Genomic DNA, 14,782 nt, shown 5'->3' on the forward strand with positions numbered 1-14,782 from the left:
CTGTCAGTGACGTCATCTGCCGTGACAACCAACGCATCTTCCGTGGTGCCACGCCCCCCCCCCCCCCCCCTGCGTATGTTGGTTACCGCCCACAAACTACCTCAGCCCGGTGACAGCTGAGCCCGCGGGGACTCGCCACAGCTCGATGCGACTTTACGCTACGAAACAGACGCAACAACGACATTCTTCAACTCCTCCACACAGCTACGCACACAGCCGCCGTGTTCATCCTCCGTGTCTTCCTCCCTCGTCGTCTTGAACCCTGCTCTCGTCCTCTCTCTGCCGATCCCACCGAGGAGCGCAGGCTGCTAGCGGCGCTTAGCTTCAGCCGATTCCAACCCAACTGTCAGCCGGTTGTTTTTTATTTTTAGTCCCGGTAGCGTCACACGCACACACACGCAGGCAGCATGGCAGAGCCGGCCGCGGAGGCGAAGCTGGAGGTGAAGCAGGCGAGCAAGGAGGTGAAGGAGAGCGAGAACGTAGCGGAGAAGTACTCAGCCATGACCGTGAGCAAGAACAGCGAGATGAACATGGGAGAGCTGTCGTCCGCGTTCAGCGCCGTGCCCACACACAAGCCCGTGAAGAAGGTAAGGGTCCCGGCTAAAGCCCTGCTCAGAGGCACTGTGGGGGACATTTAAACCGATCAGAGGACGTTATATAATCTGGCAAAGTTCTGCACTATATTATTACCTATAACGTATCTGGTGTTCCTCTTTAACTCTGCAGCCGGTGCATCAGGGTCACTCCCCCCCTCCCGGATATTATAATATTCAAAGTACCTCACAGTGACATAACAGCCCATAGTAAATTTAGTGATGAGAATATAGTAATGACAACCTGTTATTCCTACTCTACACGTTTCAGTCAAAGAAATGTTACGTTGGTTAACATTTCCAAAGCCTAATTAATACAGCCTAACTTAGTTAGTTAGCTTTATTTCACACCGAAGTCCATATCAGTATAAAATGAAAACAAATATTTACACTTCAAAGTACACTTGGATTTAAATCTCACTTCCTTTTTTAAAGCCATTTAAATTTATATTTGAAGTACAATGCACAATGTAGCTACAGCAATACACATACATACAGGTTTTATTCAATGCAGAGACACTGGCCTGTGTTGTCTCTCAATAGTTTACACCTCAGCTCAACACTTTAACCTCTCAGTCTATACAATGGAGCTGGTCTTGATTCCTTTCTCACGGTCATCCCACCAGCGGACAATATTTCAAATCATTCACGTATACTTGGTTGATTTTGAAACTTTCAACACCTTGGTTAATATTATTGTGCCGACCTCCTTCAGGATTAGATTCTGACTGCTGCCTCGACAAACACATACACTGTCAACTGATTGTCACAACACAGAGAAGCCAACATGGAGTGTCTTTTGACCGGTGCTGCCAAATCAAGTCTGTACGTGTTGACCAGGTTTAAGAATCGAACTTGTATCCCTGACCTCATCCTCCTTAAGGAAACAAGACTTTTCCATGAACCAAATACAAAAGAGCAATTCATTGTTCAACAAACCAGGAAGAGTTGCACTTTTAATTCTTAGGCTGAGATAGCAAGGTAAACTGGTCTGGACAATTGAATACCTCTTTCTGACTAAACACATTCTTTTACATTGTGCAATCCTGTTGTTCAGTTGTGATAAGGATTCTGTTGACCCTCTCTACCCGAGACGTATTAGTCAGCCTGCAGCCTCATTGCAAACCAAGTGTTTCACATCCTCATTTTCTCTTTGGGAGGGACTTACTGTGACCACAACCATTAGCTTGCATTATATGGATCCTTTTATTTTATTTTGGTCAAACAGTGTAATGTTGTAATGTTGGAACGAAGTTAGCAGAGTTCCACTGGACTTTTGGGGAAGCGTTGACAGATGTGTTCCAACTAATCAAACAAATCACATCATGGTGAAGAGCTATGACTTCATTAGTTGTTATGTTTGGAAGAAATAGCAAGAAAAACAATTACTGACAGCATGTCTGTCTACCATGTGAGGTCAAAGGTAGCTCCAGCCCATAGTGTGCGTAGAAAGAGAACTGTTTGCTGTCAGTGTGGTTTGTTATACATATGATACACATGTTCAGTTCATTCAATGGTCATGTCCTTTAGTTAATATTTAGTTATTGATGGTTAAGTTGCAAGCAAATGATTATAGATGGGAACTAGGTTGAAGGTCAGAGTCAAGTATGGGTTTGATGAGGCTTTTTTTTAGTATTTCTACATAAAATAAAAAATAAAGAAATGCACTCATTCCCCTTTAAACACATTTGTTATATCTTTATATTCTTTAAAACAACAGTAAGCTATGTAACAAACAGTGTATGCAAGAAAAGTAAACAGGTTAAGGAAAATAGAGACAAATATGTATTTTTTAAAAGTTTTATCCAACACTGTTTAAGAAGTGCATATTCTTTTCAGATTATGTGAACAAGTAATCTAAATGTGGCATTTAGTTCCCAGTGAGGTTATTTGTCCTGATGTCCGGTGGCCTTAAACATAAAAGATGAATAAAACATATTATACAAACATGTAAAACAAATGTTACAACCAACCACACTAGCTCATATCAAATGATATACCTCAAGTGACAGAATAATAAAAACCTTGAGTACCAGCATTCATCAGTGGTTAGAACAAGCCCTCAGCGTTGGAGTCTAAGAAGCACTGGCAGTGAATAAATTCAGTCTTGTAAAACTAAAACCTGAGTGTCCGGCATTGCAGCCCACACTGTCTTGTCCTGGGGAAAATATGTGGTGTCTTATCACCTTAAGCTCAGGAAAACAGCTTCACATTGTCCCTGGTTGCTGTGTTATTTTCACTGGTATGTGGAGGGTTTTCAGCACCAGCCCTCAACTTAAAAGTAGAGACTGACCCAGCGTCTTTTCAAAAATGTGGAGAATGAGCCTGAGCGGCTTTAATGACAGGATTGACATCTCACTTACATTGTAGAGTGAATTATTAAGGTCTAAAACTAATCTCCAAATAATCTGATTCTTTAAATCTAGATTTTTTTTTTGCTGAGACAAAAAAGTGCATGGTAAAGAAAAGGAAAAAACATGTTTAGAAACTTCTGAGGTTTAAAGATCTGGCTGCATCCTCTTCATTGTACCTGGACTCACCACATTAGATGTGAGAGGATAATGTTACAGCACCCGTAGGATTTTTTCTCACCTGTCTCATGTTGCTTCGACGTATGCAAAAACCCCGTCAGCAACTCTTTTTCTAGTTTAACCACTTGGACAAAAAGTTAGCTGAGCCGACATAAAGCCAGGTACACACACCTGAATAACAAGCTACTTCCTCTTACACACAGACACTTTATGTTCCCTTTACAAGAATGAAGGAGTTGCACATTTGGTGCAGAAAAGTAGCAGATGAGAAGGAGATGAAACTGCAGCAGAGGCATCTAGAATGGCACCTAGTACAATGCATTCCTCCTACAAATCCTCATATAGTCTCCTTATATGCAGCTTCAGATATCAGTTCGCTAAATGTGCCCGATTCTTTTCCACATCAATATCCATGAATTATTTCCAGGGAAATAGTTGCCCTATCTCACAATGTTATAGAAAGTGCATTTTATTTTGTTCACTTACCTTCATCCAAATCTACACTCAACTCAAATCAAACCAAACCAAAAACAGTCTGGCTCTAGATTCTAGTTCTGGTGCTGAAACAATGATTTGAAATGTTCTTTCTCTCGAACTGCTCACAGTTCCCAACCTCCAGCTGCACCATAACGTGAGCTTTTAAATATGTTATACCGTCTGCATCCATTTAAAATTACTTTGGTTCAACTCTGGTATGAAAGAAGGAAATTTACAGTGTTGACATTTACATTTACTCAGTTGGCAGACACTTTAATCCAAAGCTACTTATAACTGTGGGAACAACACTAAAGCTTCAGTTCAGTAGGAGACTTTGAAATAAGCACTAATTGCTGAATCTGTTCAAAGTGTTGGACCACAGGCAAAAACAGTTTGAGTTTTATCACAAGCCTTTTATTTGTTTTTAGCAAATCCAGTTTGTGGAGGATAAGCAGGAGTTCAGCAGGTTCCCCACCAAGGCAGGACGTCGCTCCCTGTCCCGCTCCATCTCTCAGTCATCCACAGACAGCTGCGGCTCCGGTAAGAAGGAGACACGGCCTGACACCTGTGCACCAGAGTTACATCTACCTTTACTATAATATATTTCATGTAATATGTCAATACACTGTCGTCACCACATTTCTGTTCCTCAAAGTAAGAAGCAGATCTTGATCAACTGTCGTTCCACTTGTTCTGGTACTGGTGTAGTGTCTGGTCGTCTGTCGGTGTCTTTGAATGTGATGAGTCCTTTGAAAACCGCGTTTCCTTCACAGCTGCGTCGTACACGGACAGCTCTGACGATGAGACGTCCCCACGAGACAAAACACAGGTCAACTCCAAGGGCAACAGCGACTTCTGTGTCAAGAACATCAAACAGGCGGAATTCGGCAGACGTGAGATTGAGATCGCAGAGCAAGGTGAGACACAGAGAAGATGCAGTTACAGCACAGTTTCACACGCACCTGTTAAACGCAACACTGATGCGAAATGTAGTTGTGATCAAGAACTGGAAAATATATCTTCTTCAAGATTGCTTTTATCTATATTTATATTAGAAATCTGGTCGTCTTTCTATTATATATCAGTCTATAAAGCTGCCTCGAGGGAGTGAATAGTATTTTGTGAGTTTCTTGTGCATCATCTTCTTTCCTCATCCCTTTTTTTATATGTTCTCTTGTTTTCAGATATGTCTGCGCTGATCTCTCTCAGGAAGCGGGCACAGAGTGAGAAACCATTGGCAGGTGCCAAAATAGTGGGCTGCACTCACATCACTGCCCAGACTGCAGTAAGAGTTCTCTCTGATCTTCACACTCTGCAATGTGATAGAAACTTTTTATCTGAGTAGGACTTAAGGTCAGGTTTATTCACAGTTTCTGCACCACTTAATGATCAGACATCAGAAGTAGCTTATAATATATCATATTATCTCTTTAAATCTTCAAGAACTCCAGGTTCCTTTTAACATTCTGTGTTACTGAATATTACAATTTAGAAATGATTGATATGTGGTATTCAGGATGAGCGAAAAGCTTTTTTATGACAATTTTCCTCTTCACCTTTGTGTATTCAGGTGCTGATTGAGACTCTGGTGGCCCTTGGGGCTCAGTGCCGCTGGACCGCCTGCAACATTTACTCTACACAGAATGAAGTGGCTGCTGCTCTGTCAGAGACAGGTTAGCAGTACAGATGGTAGAGAACATTTATTTATGGAGCTCAAACACCACCACTCATTTAACCTGCATTCCCTTTATGGGCACATCATAAACTACATCGAATTCCGTGAAGTCGTGGACACTGGTATCGTTGTTATGTATTACCACTGGAGTCTGAAAATCCCCTGTATTATAGTTGCACTTGATCATGACATAAAATATGTTTGTGAGAGACCATCGTATAAGTATATGGTGTTATTTGTTTTTCACAAATTACACGTGAGCAGCTTGTTTCCTTCAGAACCAGGGATACTGTTTGGAAATGTTTAATAAACTCTTGAGAAATCAGCCCTGCACAGATAATGGGATCACATAAGATTGACCATTTAGTGAAAGAACAGCACCACTAGAGCTTTTGTCTGTGGTTGCTATGTGACGGTTTAAGTATGTGGTAAATACCCACTGTAGATCTTAAGTGATCTGACAAGCTGAGCGGGCTACAACAGATTTAGGAGCAACTCAGTGAATTATGCATTTTAATATGGTCGTGTATGTGCCCACTGTCCAATGTGGCCAGTAAGTTATTGCTGTGCATAGTTTACTGCATGTCAAGTTGTGCTATGAGGAACACTATACATTTTTAAGTGAAGTGGGTTTCTTACTTCCAACTGTTGTGTCTCAGGTGTGGCTGTGTTTGCCTGGAAGGGGGAGTCTGAGGACGACTTTTGGTGGTGCATTGACCGCTGTGTCAACAATGAGGGTTGGCAACCTAACATGGTTTGTAAACGTTTTTCATTAGTCTAAGTGTGTGTGTGTGTGTGGGGGCGGGGGCACTCCACTGTAGACTCGGGCCCTTTGAATACTATAATGCATATGCTGACAAATGTCCATACAAACTTAAATGTGTGCCAGTACAAGGCAGTACATGTACCAGTGCCAGGCTGTGCAATATTCATTATTCTCTCACAGTGCTGTCTCTTGACTTATGTCCATAAATAAAAATATGAACTATTTCTTGTGACCCGTTAGATCCTTGATGATGGAGGAGACTTGACACACTGGATGTACAAGAAATACCCTAATGTTTTCAAGAAGATCCGGGGCATCGTAGAGGAGAGTGTCACTGGGGTTCACAGGTAGTTTAATGCGTAACAGATTTCCTGTAGATATTTACCTATGCACAAATATGAAGTGACATGTTTCCTCCTTCTTCACCCTAGGTTATATCAGCTGTCTAAAGCTGGGAAACTGTGTGTGCCAGCGATGAATGTAAATGACTCTGTGACAAAGCAGAAGTTTGACAACCTGTACTGCTGCAGAGAGTCCATCCTGGACGGGTGAGTACCTTTGCCTGTTGAGGTATTCGATTGTTGGGAGGCTGAGCAACAACACAGCAGAACTTGCATTTAAGCATGAGTTTGTGTACTGGACGGCTTTACGTAGACAAAAGGTTTTAAAGAGATACACCATTGACCAAAGGTGCTTCCTACTTATTATGTAGAGTTAAATACACAGAGACAGTGTTGACATGTCGGTCGATGTTTAACAGTAGAGCGTGGTCATCTCATGAAACACTGCTCTCATTGCTGTTCACTGCGTTCATGCAGATCAAACTCATGCATCAGCTTAATAGTTTTTTTAATTGTAGCCGTCTGTGTGATGCTCCTCTGTACATGGCGAGCCCTCTCTGCAGAACACTCACGTAAACAGCCTGAGAAGGAGTTACTGTTGCATCTATTATCCTGCTGTTAATTATCACCATGCAGCACACGGACAGTCTGTACTATTTAACAGTGTCTCCACAGGTCTGCATTGGGTCAGTGCTTTCTACAGGCCTGACTCTTTTTTGCTGCTCCTTTAGATTAATTATCTGCAGGGTACACTGATTGCCTTGTTGCTCGTGTTCCATTATGAGCTATGGCTCTAAATGTCATCATTCAATTTATTTTAGTTGGACATTCAAGGAAACAGATCATCTGTTTTGTAAAGATGGAAATATTTTATAACACAAACTTGTCATATTATGTAGAAGTGTAAAAATGTTATATGATAACATGTCAGTGGACATGAAATGAAATGAGCCAAATAACATTCTGCTGCTCGATCTTAAGCTGCTTTCAGAAATGGATTGAACTCCCGGTAATGTCATGTAATTATCCAAAGGGGCTGAATGAGAGAACATAAATCTGATTTGAAAGGCTAAGTCAGAACACGGTGTCCAAACATTTCCCAGAGTTCATGCCTGAAAACAGCGATATAAATATGCACGCTTTGACACATGAGGTGGAATATGAGTTTTTTTCATTTTTTCAATTTGATGTCTCAACCCTCTGCAGCTTGAAGAGAACCACAGACGTGATGTTCGGAGGCAAACAGGTGGTCGTTCTTGGGTATGGAGAGGTGAGAAACGTTAACATAAACTACTGTTGAACACATATCTGTGAAAACACTCCTGATGCCATAGCCTCATGGCAGAGAACGCTGTCATCACATTTCATCGGTTTAGATTTACAGACCACTGATTGTATCTTTGTCTGACTGATGACCTCGGGAGATGTTAATGAATCTGCATCATATGTTTATCATCAATAGCCAAAGCCTTTATGGGTTTGTATTAAGGCAGTTTACGTTAACATATAAATAATTTCTTTATCAGGAGTGGCTTGTCTGAATATGTAAATATTGTGAGACACGTATTATTATGTTTTGCAGGTTGGAAAAGGTTGTTGTGCTGCCCTGAAAGCTCTGGGATCCATCGTCTCTATTACAGAGATCGATCCCATCTGTGCCCTGCAGGCCTGGTGAGGAAAACAGCAACTGGGATGTTCTCCATCCTGAATACATTGACACATACTGTAGTAGGAGGGGAGACAGGATGTACTGTATAGCTGCTGAAGCTGGCTAGAATCGATTTGTTTGCTAATTCTCTGAGAGAATACTGTCAGATAACTAAGTAACACAAAGTAGCCCATTGGGTTTAGTTGATTGTCAATAAATAACCGATCGCTCACTGAGACTGAACGTTGAACCTCTCTTTTCTCTTGTGTGTGAACAGCATGGATGGATTCAGGGTGGTCAAGCTGAACGAGGTCATTCGCCAGGTTGATGTCATCATCACATGCACTGGTAACTTGTCTTTAAGCCGGGTTGGTGTCACTTCTCAGTGCGATGTACAATATCCTGTATTTCATTGTGCTTTGCATTATTTCTGAGGGCTGTTTGCTAATTGTGTCCTTAGTGGTGGATGATACACTCTAAAAGTAGGTGAATGATTTTGACCAATTGTAGGGAACAAGAATGTGGTGACCAGAGACCAGCTGGACCGAATGAAAAATGGCTCCATTGTCTGCAACATGGGACACTCCAACACTGAGATTGATGTGGTACGTCAGTGCTTGTAATGGAAACAATCCAAGTTATATATATGCTCCAGGAATTTTTATCCTCAGAGACAAAGTGCCATCTGAGACTGATTCCCTCGTCTCTTGCAGGCAAGTCTCCGGACCCCGGAGCTGACCTGGGAGAGAGTGCGCTCTCAGGTGGACCACGTCATCTGGCCTGATGGGAAGAGAGTTATACTTCTAGCTGAGGTGAGTAGGTCTATCTAGCTTGCAATCAAATGTAATACATAGAGATAATTGAAATGATTTGCTCTCAGGCAGTGGATAATGGAATTTGGATATAATTGATTGTTTACGCCACTCCATAATAATACCACCTTAACCTAATTTGATCAGTTACAGATTGTTTGGTAAAATCTAGCAAAACCTCCCTTAATACCTAAACTGGTCATTCAAGTTTTTCACGCTGTCTAAATGACTAGTGTTGAATTCTGGCTTGGGAAGACATGAGTAGCAGGCTGATTTTTAAGGTAGACTAAAGATGGACGACATGTCGGCTCCACACACATTAAGCCAAAGCATCTTTATCGTCACTGGGTGGCGGAATAGGTCCTAAATCCCACGTCCTCCATGTTAGTGGATGGGACTTGGTCTATTCAAGAATGTCCTCGTCAAACACCTTTTTCTCAAAGAATGTTTCCGCCATTTTATATAGTTCTTATCACACTGATGTTTGTTCAAGTGTTATTTTTTCTAATAAGTTTAGTTTTAATTTTCAATGTTGTTACGTAAACTGGGTTGAAACATCCTGATTGACAGCGTCGACTGACTCTGTGTCAGAGGGACCTCACTATCGACGCTTCACACAATGATCACCACTGCAAAGACATGGGCTCCAAATGTGCAGGACGGCAGAGTTCATATCTGGATAGTGGGAGGAAGTGGAGACATGTTGTTCATCGAAATCACGCTGTGTTTTTTTTATGTTCTTGACAACGTGTTTTCTTCCACAGGGACGTCTGCTTAACCTCAGCTGCTCCACTGTCCCCACCTTTGTCTTGTCCATCACAGCCACCACTCAGGTAACGGGTTGATCATTGTTAATTATAGCAGCAGAGGACAGAGTAGTTACTGTATATTCACTGCAGATAGCGGAGTATACAGGGATTATCATTTTCTTTCTCCTTTGGCCATCCCTGCAGAGAAGCTCATACCCTGACCTGGAAATGTCATCAGTAATGATAAAACAAACGAGTAGAACAGAATGTATCTGAGCTGAGTTTGTTTCAGTAACAAAGCAGATCCCTGCATGTAGAGGAGATAAGAGCACGTCAGCTTGTACAGTACATGTGCAGCTACATACTGCATACTGTCTTTCATTGCTCTGTAAACAGAGGTTCACAGTTTCATTAAAGCTTGTTTGTTTTCAGGCTCTGGCACTTATAGAGTTGTACAATGCTCCTGAGGGACGATACAAGCAGGATGTTTACTTGCTTCCAAAGAAGATGGGTAAGGATACAGATAACTAACTATAACCTGTAGTGTCTCAAGACCCTGGGAAACGGTCAGAGTTATGGAGTTAAATGTCACGGGTATTTGTCGACGTTGACAGGGGCTAATGGGAGTTTGAGGTAGAAGCAACTTCCAGCTAAATATGGAAAATTATATTGCAGATAACTAATCACCACCCTACTCCTGTGGATTGTTGGCCATAATTCAAGAAAGGATTATCATTGGATGTTAAATTAGTAAACGCCTCTGACTGCTGGATGAGCCATCAAAATGTTGAAACAGGAAGAGGAAAGACAGAGATTTTGATTTTAAAATACTATACAGTTTTTTCCCTCATATATAACATATATTTATATATATATGTTGCATTTAACCGTGAATAAATGAATAGCATTGGGATACATGATTAAAAAAGGCCAAATTAGTTTTCATTTCTCAGAGCCCATAAACAATTCAGGCTCCAATGAGCAACATTATTCATCGCTGCAGCACTGACATATTCATTTCTCTTGAGTCGCCCTTCATGGTAGTGGTACAAGTTTAAAACATGGGATAAAAATGGGAAGTGCAAAATCTCCCTATTTACTTACTCCTGATGGTGTGGCTATAACTGTCCAACTGTCAAAGGGAGATTCTACCGACCAGAGGTTGATTTCTTGGGTATGTGTCTCTTTCTTATGAAACCATATCTGTGTAATTTCAGATGAATATGTGGCCAGTCTCCACCTGACGACGTTCGATGCTCACCTGACAGAGCTTTCTGATGACCAGGCAAAATACCTGGGCCTCAACAAGAACGGCCCTTTTAAACCCAACTACTACAGGTACAGGTTGACCTGTTTTCTATATTCTAGAGCTTTTTTGATGGTTAATCGATCCCATTTCAAATTTAAAGATGTGCACCACAAATGATTAGAGTTGAAATCTCAACATAGCATATAGTGTACCGTAGAACAGTATCATAGGTTAACTTATACTAATTGGTGTGTGTGCGTGCATTGCTGTGTATCCATATGCTTACATGCCATCTGCCAAAGCTGAATAGGGGCTGGGACCCTCAAATCAAATCACCCCATGTTTGTTGTTCACAGGTATTAGACTGCGGAGGAACCACCAGCACAGATGAATGTGGACGGTACCGGTCATTAACTATCCCTAAGAATTAAAAAACAATTATGTGTATTGTATTTTATACTGATAACAGGATGCACAGCTTAGATTTAGATGTATTCCACTGATCACAGTAGAATATAACTTCACCTGCAGCTTCCAACAGACGATGGCACCCAACTACAGCCCTAATACCTGCTGTTTTTAATACATCTGTTTCCATTGATGACTTCCAGGATATTTGGAGTTCAGATAGATACTGATCAATATCCTGTGCCAAATGACAGAGAAGGATTGCAGCTGTGAAATGTTAGCGGTCTGTTATGGAAACGGTTCAACCCTCATCAAGTGACATTTTTGATATAAGCAATGATTCCTCCGCATGATACTAAAGGCTCACTTGAAATGCAAAACCCTCAAAGCTTTTTTAGACACTTTTCGCTAGTTGTTTTGGCTCTTTATCAACCTCCTGTATGAAAACATTGGCAGCCATTTCAAGATAAGAAACTTAGACAATCTAGTAGAAAACCACAGAGAGCCGGTGTTAACTCCTCATGAACAAAGTCAAACGTTTTGCTCTTGTGTTGTTGGATCAAGTCAGTGCTAAAAGTCCTGGGAAAACTGGACTTAAATGGATCAAGTGTGCAGAAATATGACTAATTCGACGTCACTGTGTCTGCTGGTAGGAAATTGTTTGCTTACAAATGAGCCATAGCTACGTGATAAGCTGATTGTAAATCAATGCTGTGCATCTGTGAGTCTCGTTTGGCAAAATCGCTCATTGCAGCTTTAAAGTTTTCTTTATATAGTTGATGTATATGCACTTATTTACATGATACATTCCATCCACAAGATGCAGAAAAACATGCAGCAGATGTCGGCAAATAAGGACTATAGCAAACATAAGAGGAGAGCTTGGCTTTTATTTTCTTGAAAAGATGTTTCCATTTTTTGAGGTTTTGGTATCCGGTAAGAAAAGTATCTGCACCTCAGGGTATTCAAATATCTCAAATTATCTGTAAATATATTTGTATCATGTCTGCACTGTCTCACTGACTCTAATCCCACTGTCATTCTCATAGAATTACTATTTAGAGTAAAGGTTTAAACTAAGTTTAGATATTTTGATACTCTATAAACTATGTCATCTGTGAATTTTACCTGTCGGGAGTAAGTTGACTATTCCAGCTTTGTATATTCTGTGTAATGCACGTTGAACAGTGTTGCATACAGTAGGTCTATTTACTGTAAGTGTAACAGTGTTTGATGAGCCACTCAAAAAATGGTATTTTGGTGAAATGCAAAACTGATTTTGTTGCAAGATTTGTCACAGGACTCTGAACGTAGAACTAGATCAGTGGTTCCCAAACTTGGTGTCAGGACCTCCTGGGGGCTAGTGAGACAAAGAAGGAGTGATGTGAGATGATTTCCAGAAATCAAATACAATATAAAAACAATTCTCAGTATCCTATTTTAGCCATAATTGTTCCAAAAGCGTACCTTCTGATTTTCTTTGTGTCACTGGGACCCCTTGTGGCAACATCACTTGCAGCAGGTTAATTTAATGCACCACAAGAACCATCACATGTTCATAAAGGTGACATTTTCTGTGAACTTTCTCAGATAAATAGCCTTTATGATATCGGTGGGTCACACTTCTGTGGCTCGGTTATTTGGGGGGTTGCGGGCTGAGAAGTTTGTGAACCTCTGAACTAGAAGGATGTCGGTTTTTCTATTAAGAATTGTATCAACTGTAAAGTTAACTTAAATCCTGATAAGCTCTGTGACTGATCATGGACGAGCTTTGTAATCAACACATTTGTTTGTCTTGAAAAATGCATTAACTTTACTTCTACGTTATCTTCCCCTGTTGCACCATTATTATAGCTTCTCTAAAAATTCTAAGGCTACCTAATTTTGTTTCCTGAATATTGGCATTGTTTAAGAGGCTTAAGCTCTGTTTCTCGGAGCTTGTTAAAAACGTCAACATGCCACATCTACAAATCTATAGTCACATATTCAATTTTTTTTTTTTAATTAGTGTTGAAACTCTTAAACTCAATGATAAGTTGTTTTTTAATTCAGAGTATATATATGTGCTGGTTGTAGATCTTTCTGAATATGAAGCTCTTCAACACTATTCAACATGCTGTATTTTTACACTGAACAGTTAAGGTGTTACTCCACGTTCAGAATCTTTTTACATTACACTGTCGCAGCTTATTCCTGTATTTCATTTTGCAGTAATTTCATATTTTCTGGGTTTATAGGTACATTTTTGTCACTCACTGCCGTTTATTGAATATTCTCCCTCTGTGTGCAACATGAGGTTCCCTCATCTTTGCACCACAGCAGCTTTAAGGGAATTATACTCTTAGACTCTTAGTGAGGACGTCATTGTCGGCAAGATGAGCGCCGTAACCATGGTTACTGGTCATTTGACAGTGACTTGCTAGTGACTTGCTAGTGACTCACTTAATAATTTATACTCACATTATTAAGTGAGGCCCTTTTTTTACCCCCAGGTGTGGTAATAATTGTTATTCTGCAATATACAGTAATAGCTATGCAGAAAAACATACTCCTTTCAGTTCAGTGTTTTTAAATAAGCAGTGTTTGAGAGTTTTTCACATTCTTTGATATGCATAACTGTAAGATCAGTTTAGGCAGTTTTAGTTTGCAGCATTTTACATTATGGTGTTCTAATGTATGCTTTACCTTTATTTTATAGTGCACTGCCTGTAAAAGCTAGAATCTGATGTTTTGATTGTGTCTCAATCCTCCGACTAGCACTTGGAGAATGCTCAGTTTTTATAAGTCTGTCCATTTTTTTTCTTTCTCTACAACTGCTGATATGGTCGAGATTAAACTCGGCGGGTGTGCTTTTGCGATCCTGGGTAGTGCAGCATTGAATACAAAGTGTTTTGGATGAATAGTTGTCGAGAACCTGACCCAAATCCTGCCCAGTCATTTGACAGCATCTTGTATTGTGAGTCTGATAATAGAGCCATTACCCTCACCAGGCTATCTTTGTAATAAAAAATACATAATTCGTTCAAAAGAAACCGTGATTATGCTGGTAACAGGAAGTGGAGTTTACTGTTTAGAATTAAAGAAGGAATCAGTGTTGATTTCTTCATCAGAGAAAAGCTCTACAAATTGTAATTCATGGGATCCTCAGCAACGCAAACCCGCCAACTTTGAAGTCATTCGGAGGATAACTCAAAATACAGACAGACACATAGAATGTGTAGTTTCTGGAGCAGACCGCTGACTTTTAAGTCAATAAGCATGGTCGCTATGATTTGACAGGTATTGATGTGCACACCAAGTTCTGCGAATGGTATATTAGCTGTAAGCCTGTATTTCCATCATAGTAACTGTGTTTAAGTTTGACACGATACATGCTGTTAAATTCTTTGTGCACAATTCCCTTTAATAAACTGCTGTTGAAATTTAAGAATGGGCTCAGATATACGTCATTTCACTGACATGACTAGCTGCATTACACTGAGTACCCACTACTGCATTTCATTATTCACCTGCCTAAATGAAGCAAGAGTTCT

At 40.5% G+C, this 14,782-nt stretch overlaps 1 protein-coding gene across 1 annotated transcript; it reads left to right on the plus strand.

Moving 5' to 3' along the window:
• Positions 1 to 95: 95 nt before the first annotated feature.
• Positions 96 to 14,679, plus strand: LOC128450157 (S-adenosylhomocysteine hydrolase-like protein 1). The gene is made up of 17 exons (XM_053433664.1): positions 96 to 587; positions 4,030 to 4,141; positions 4,375 to 4,518; positions 4,786 to 4,886; positions 5,172 to 5,274; positions 5,936 to 6,030; positions 6,283 to 6,389; positions 6,474 to 6,590; positions 7,590 to 7,653; positions 7,966 to 8,054; positions 8,309 to 8,379; positions 8,542 to 8,636; positions 8,745 to 8,843; positions 9,608 to 9,676; positions 10,025 to 10,103; positions 10,810 to 10,930; positions 11,198 to 14,679. Exons 1-17 carry the CDS (start codon positions 408 to 410, stop codon positions 11,202 to 11,204), a joined length of 1,653 nt encoding a protein of 550 aa, XP_053289639.1. The 5' UTR covers positions 96 to 407; the 3' UTR covers positions 11,205 to 14,679.
• Positions 14,680 to 14,782: the final 103 nt, after the last annotated feature.

The sequence above is a fragment of the Pleuronectes platessa genome, chromosome 2 (assembly GCF_947347685.1).
Source record: "Pleuronectes platessa chromosome 2, fPlePla1.1, whole genome shotgun sequence".
NCBI lineage: Eukaryota > Metazoa > Chordata > Actinopteri > Pleuronectiformes > Pleuronectidae > Pleuronectes > Pleuronectes platessa.

Bases quoted from the DNA above. Each gene is read 5' to 3' on its own strand.
- LOC128450157 (XM_053433664.1), top strand. From the start codon at position 408: ATGGCAGAGCCGGCCGCGGAGGCGAAGCTGGAGGTGAAGCAGGCGAGC. The intron at 4,519-4,785 runs GTGAGACACAGA...TCTTGTTTTCAG, and splicing joins GATTGAGATCGCAGAGCAAG to ATATGTCTGCGCTGATCTCT. The intron at 9,677-10,024 runs GTAACGGGTTGA...GTTTGTTTTCAG, and splicing joins CCATCACAGCCACCACTCAG to GCTCTGGCACTTATAGAGTT.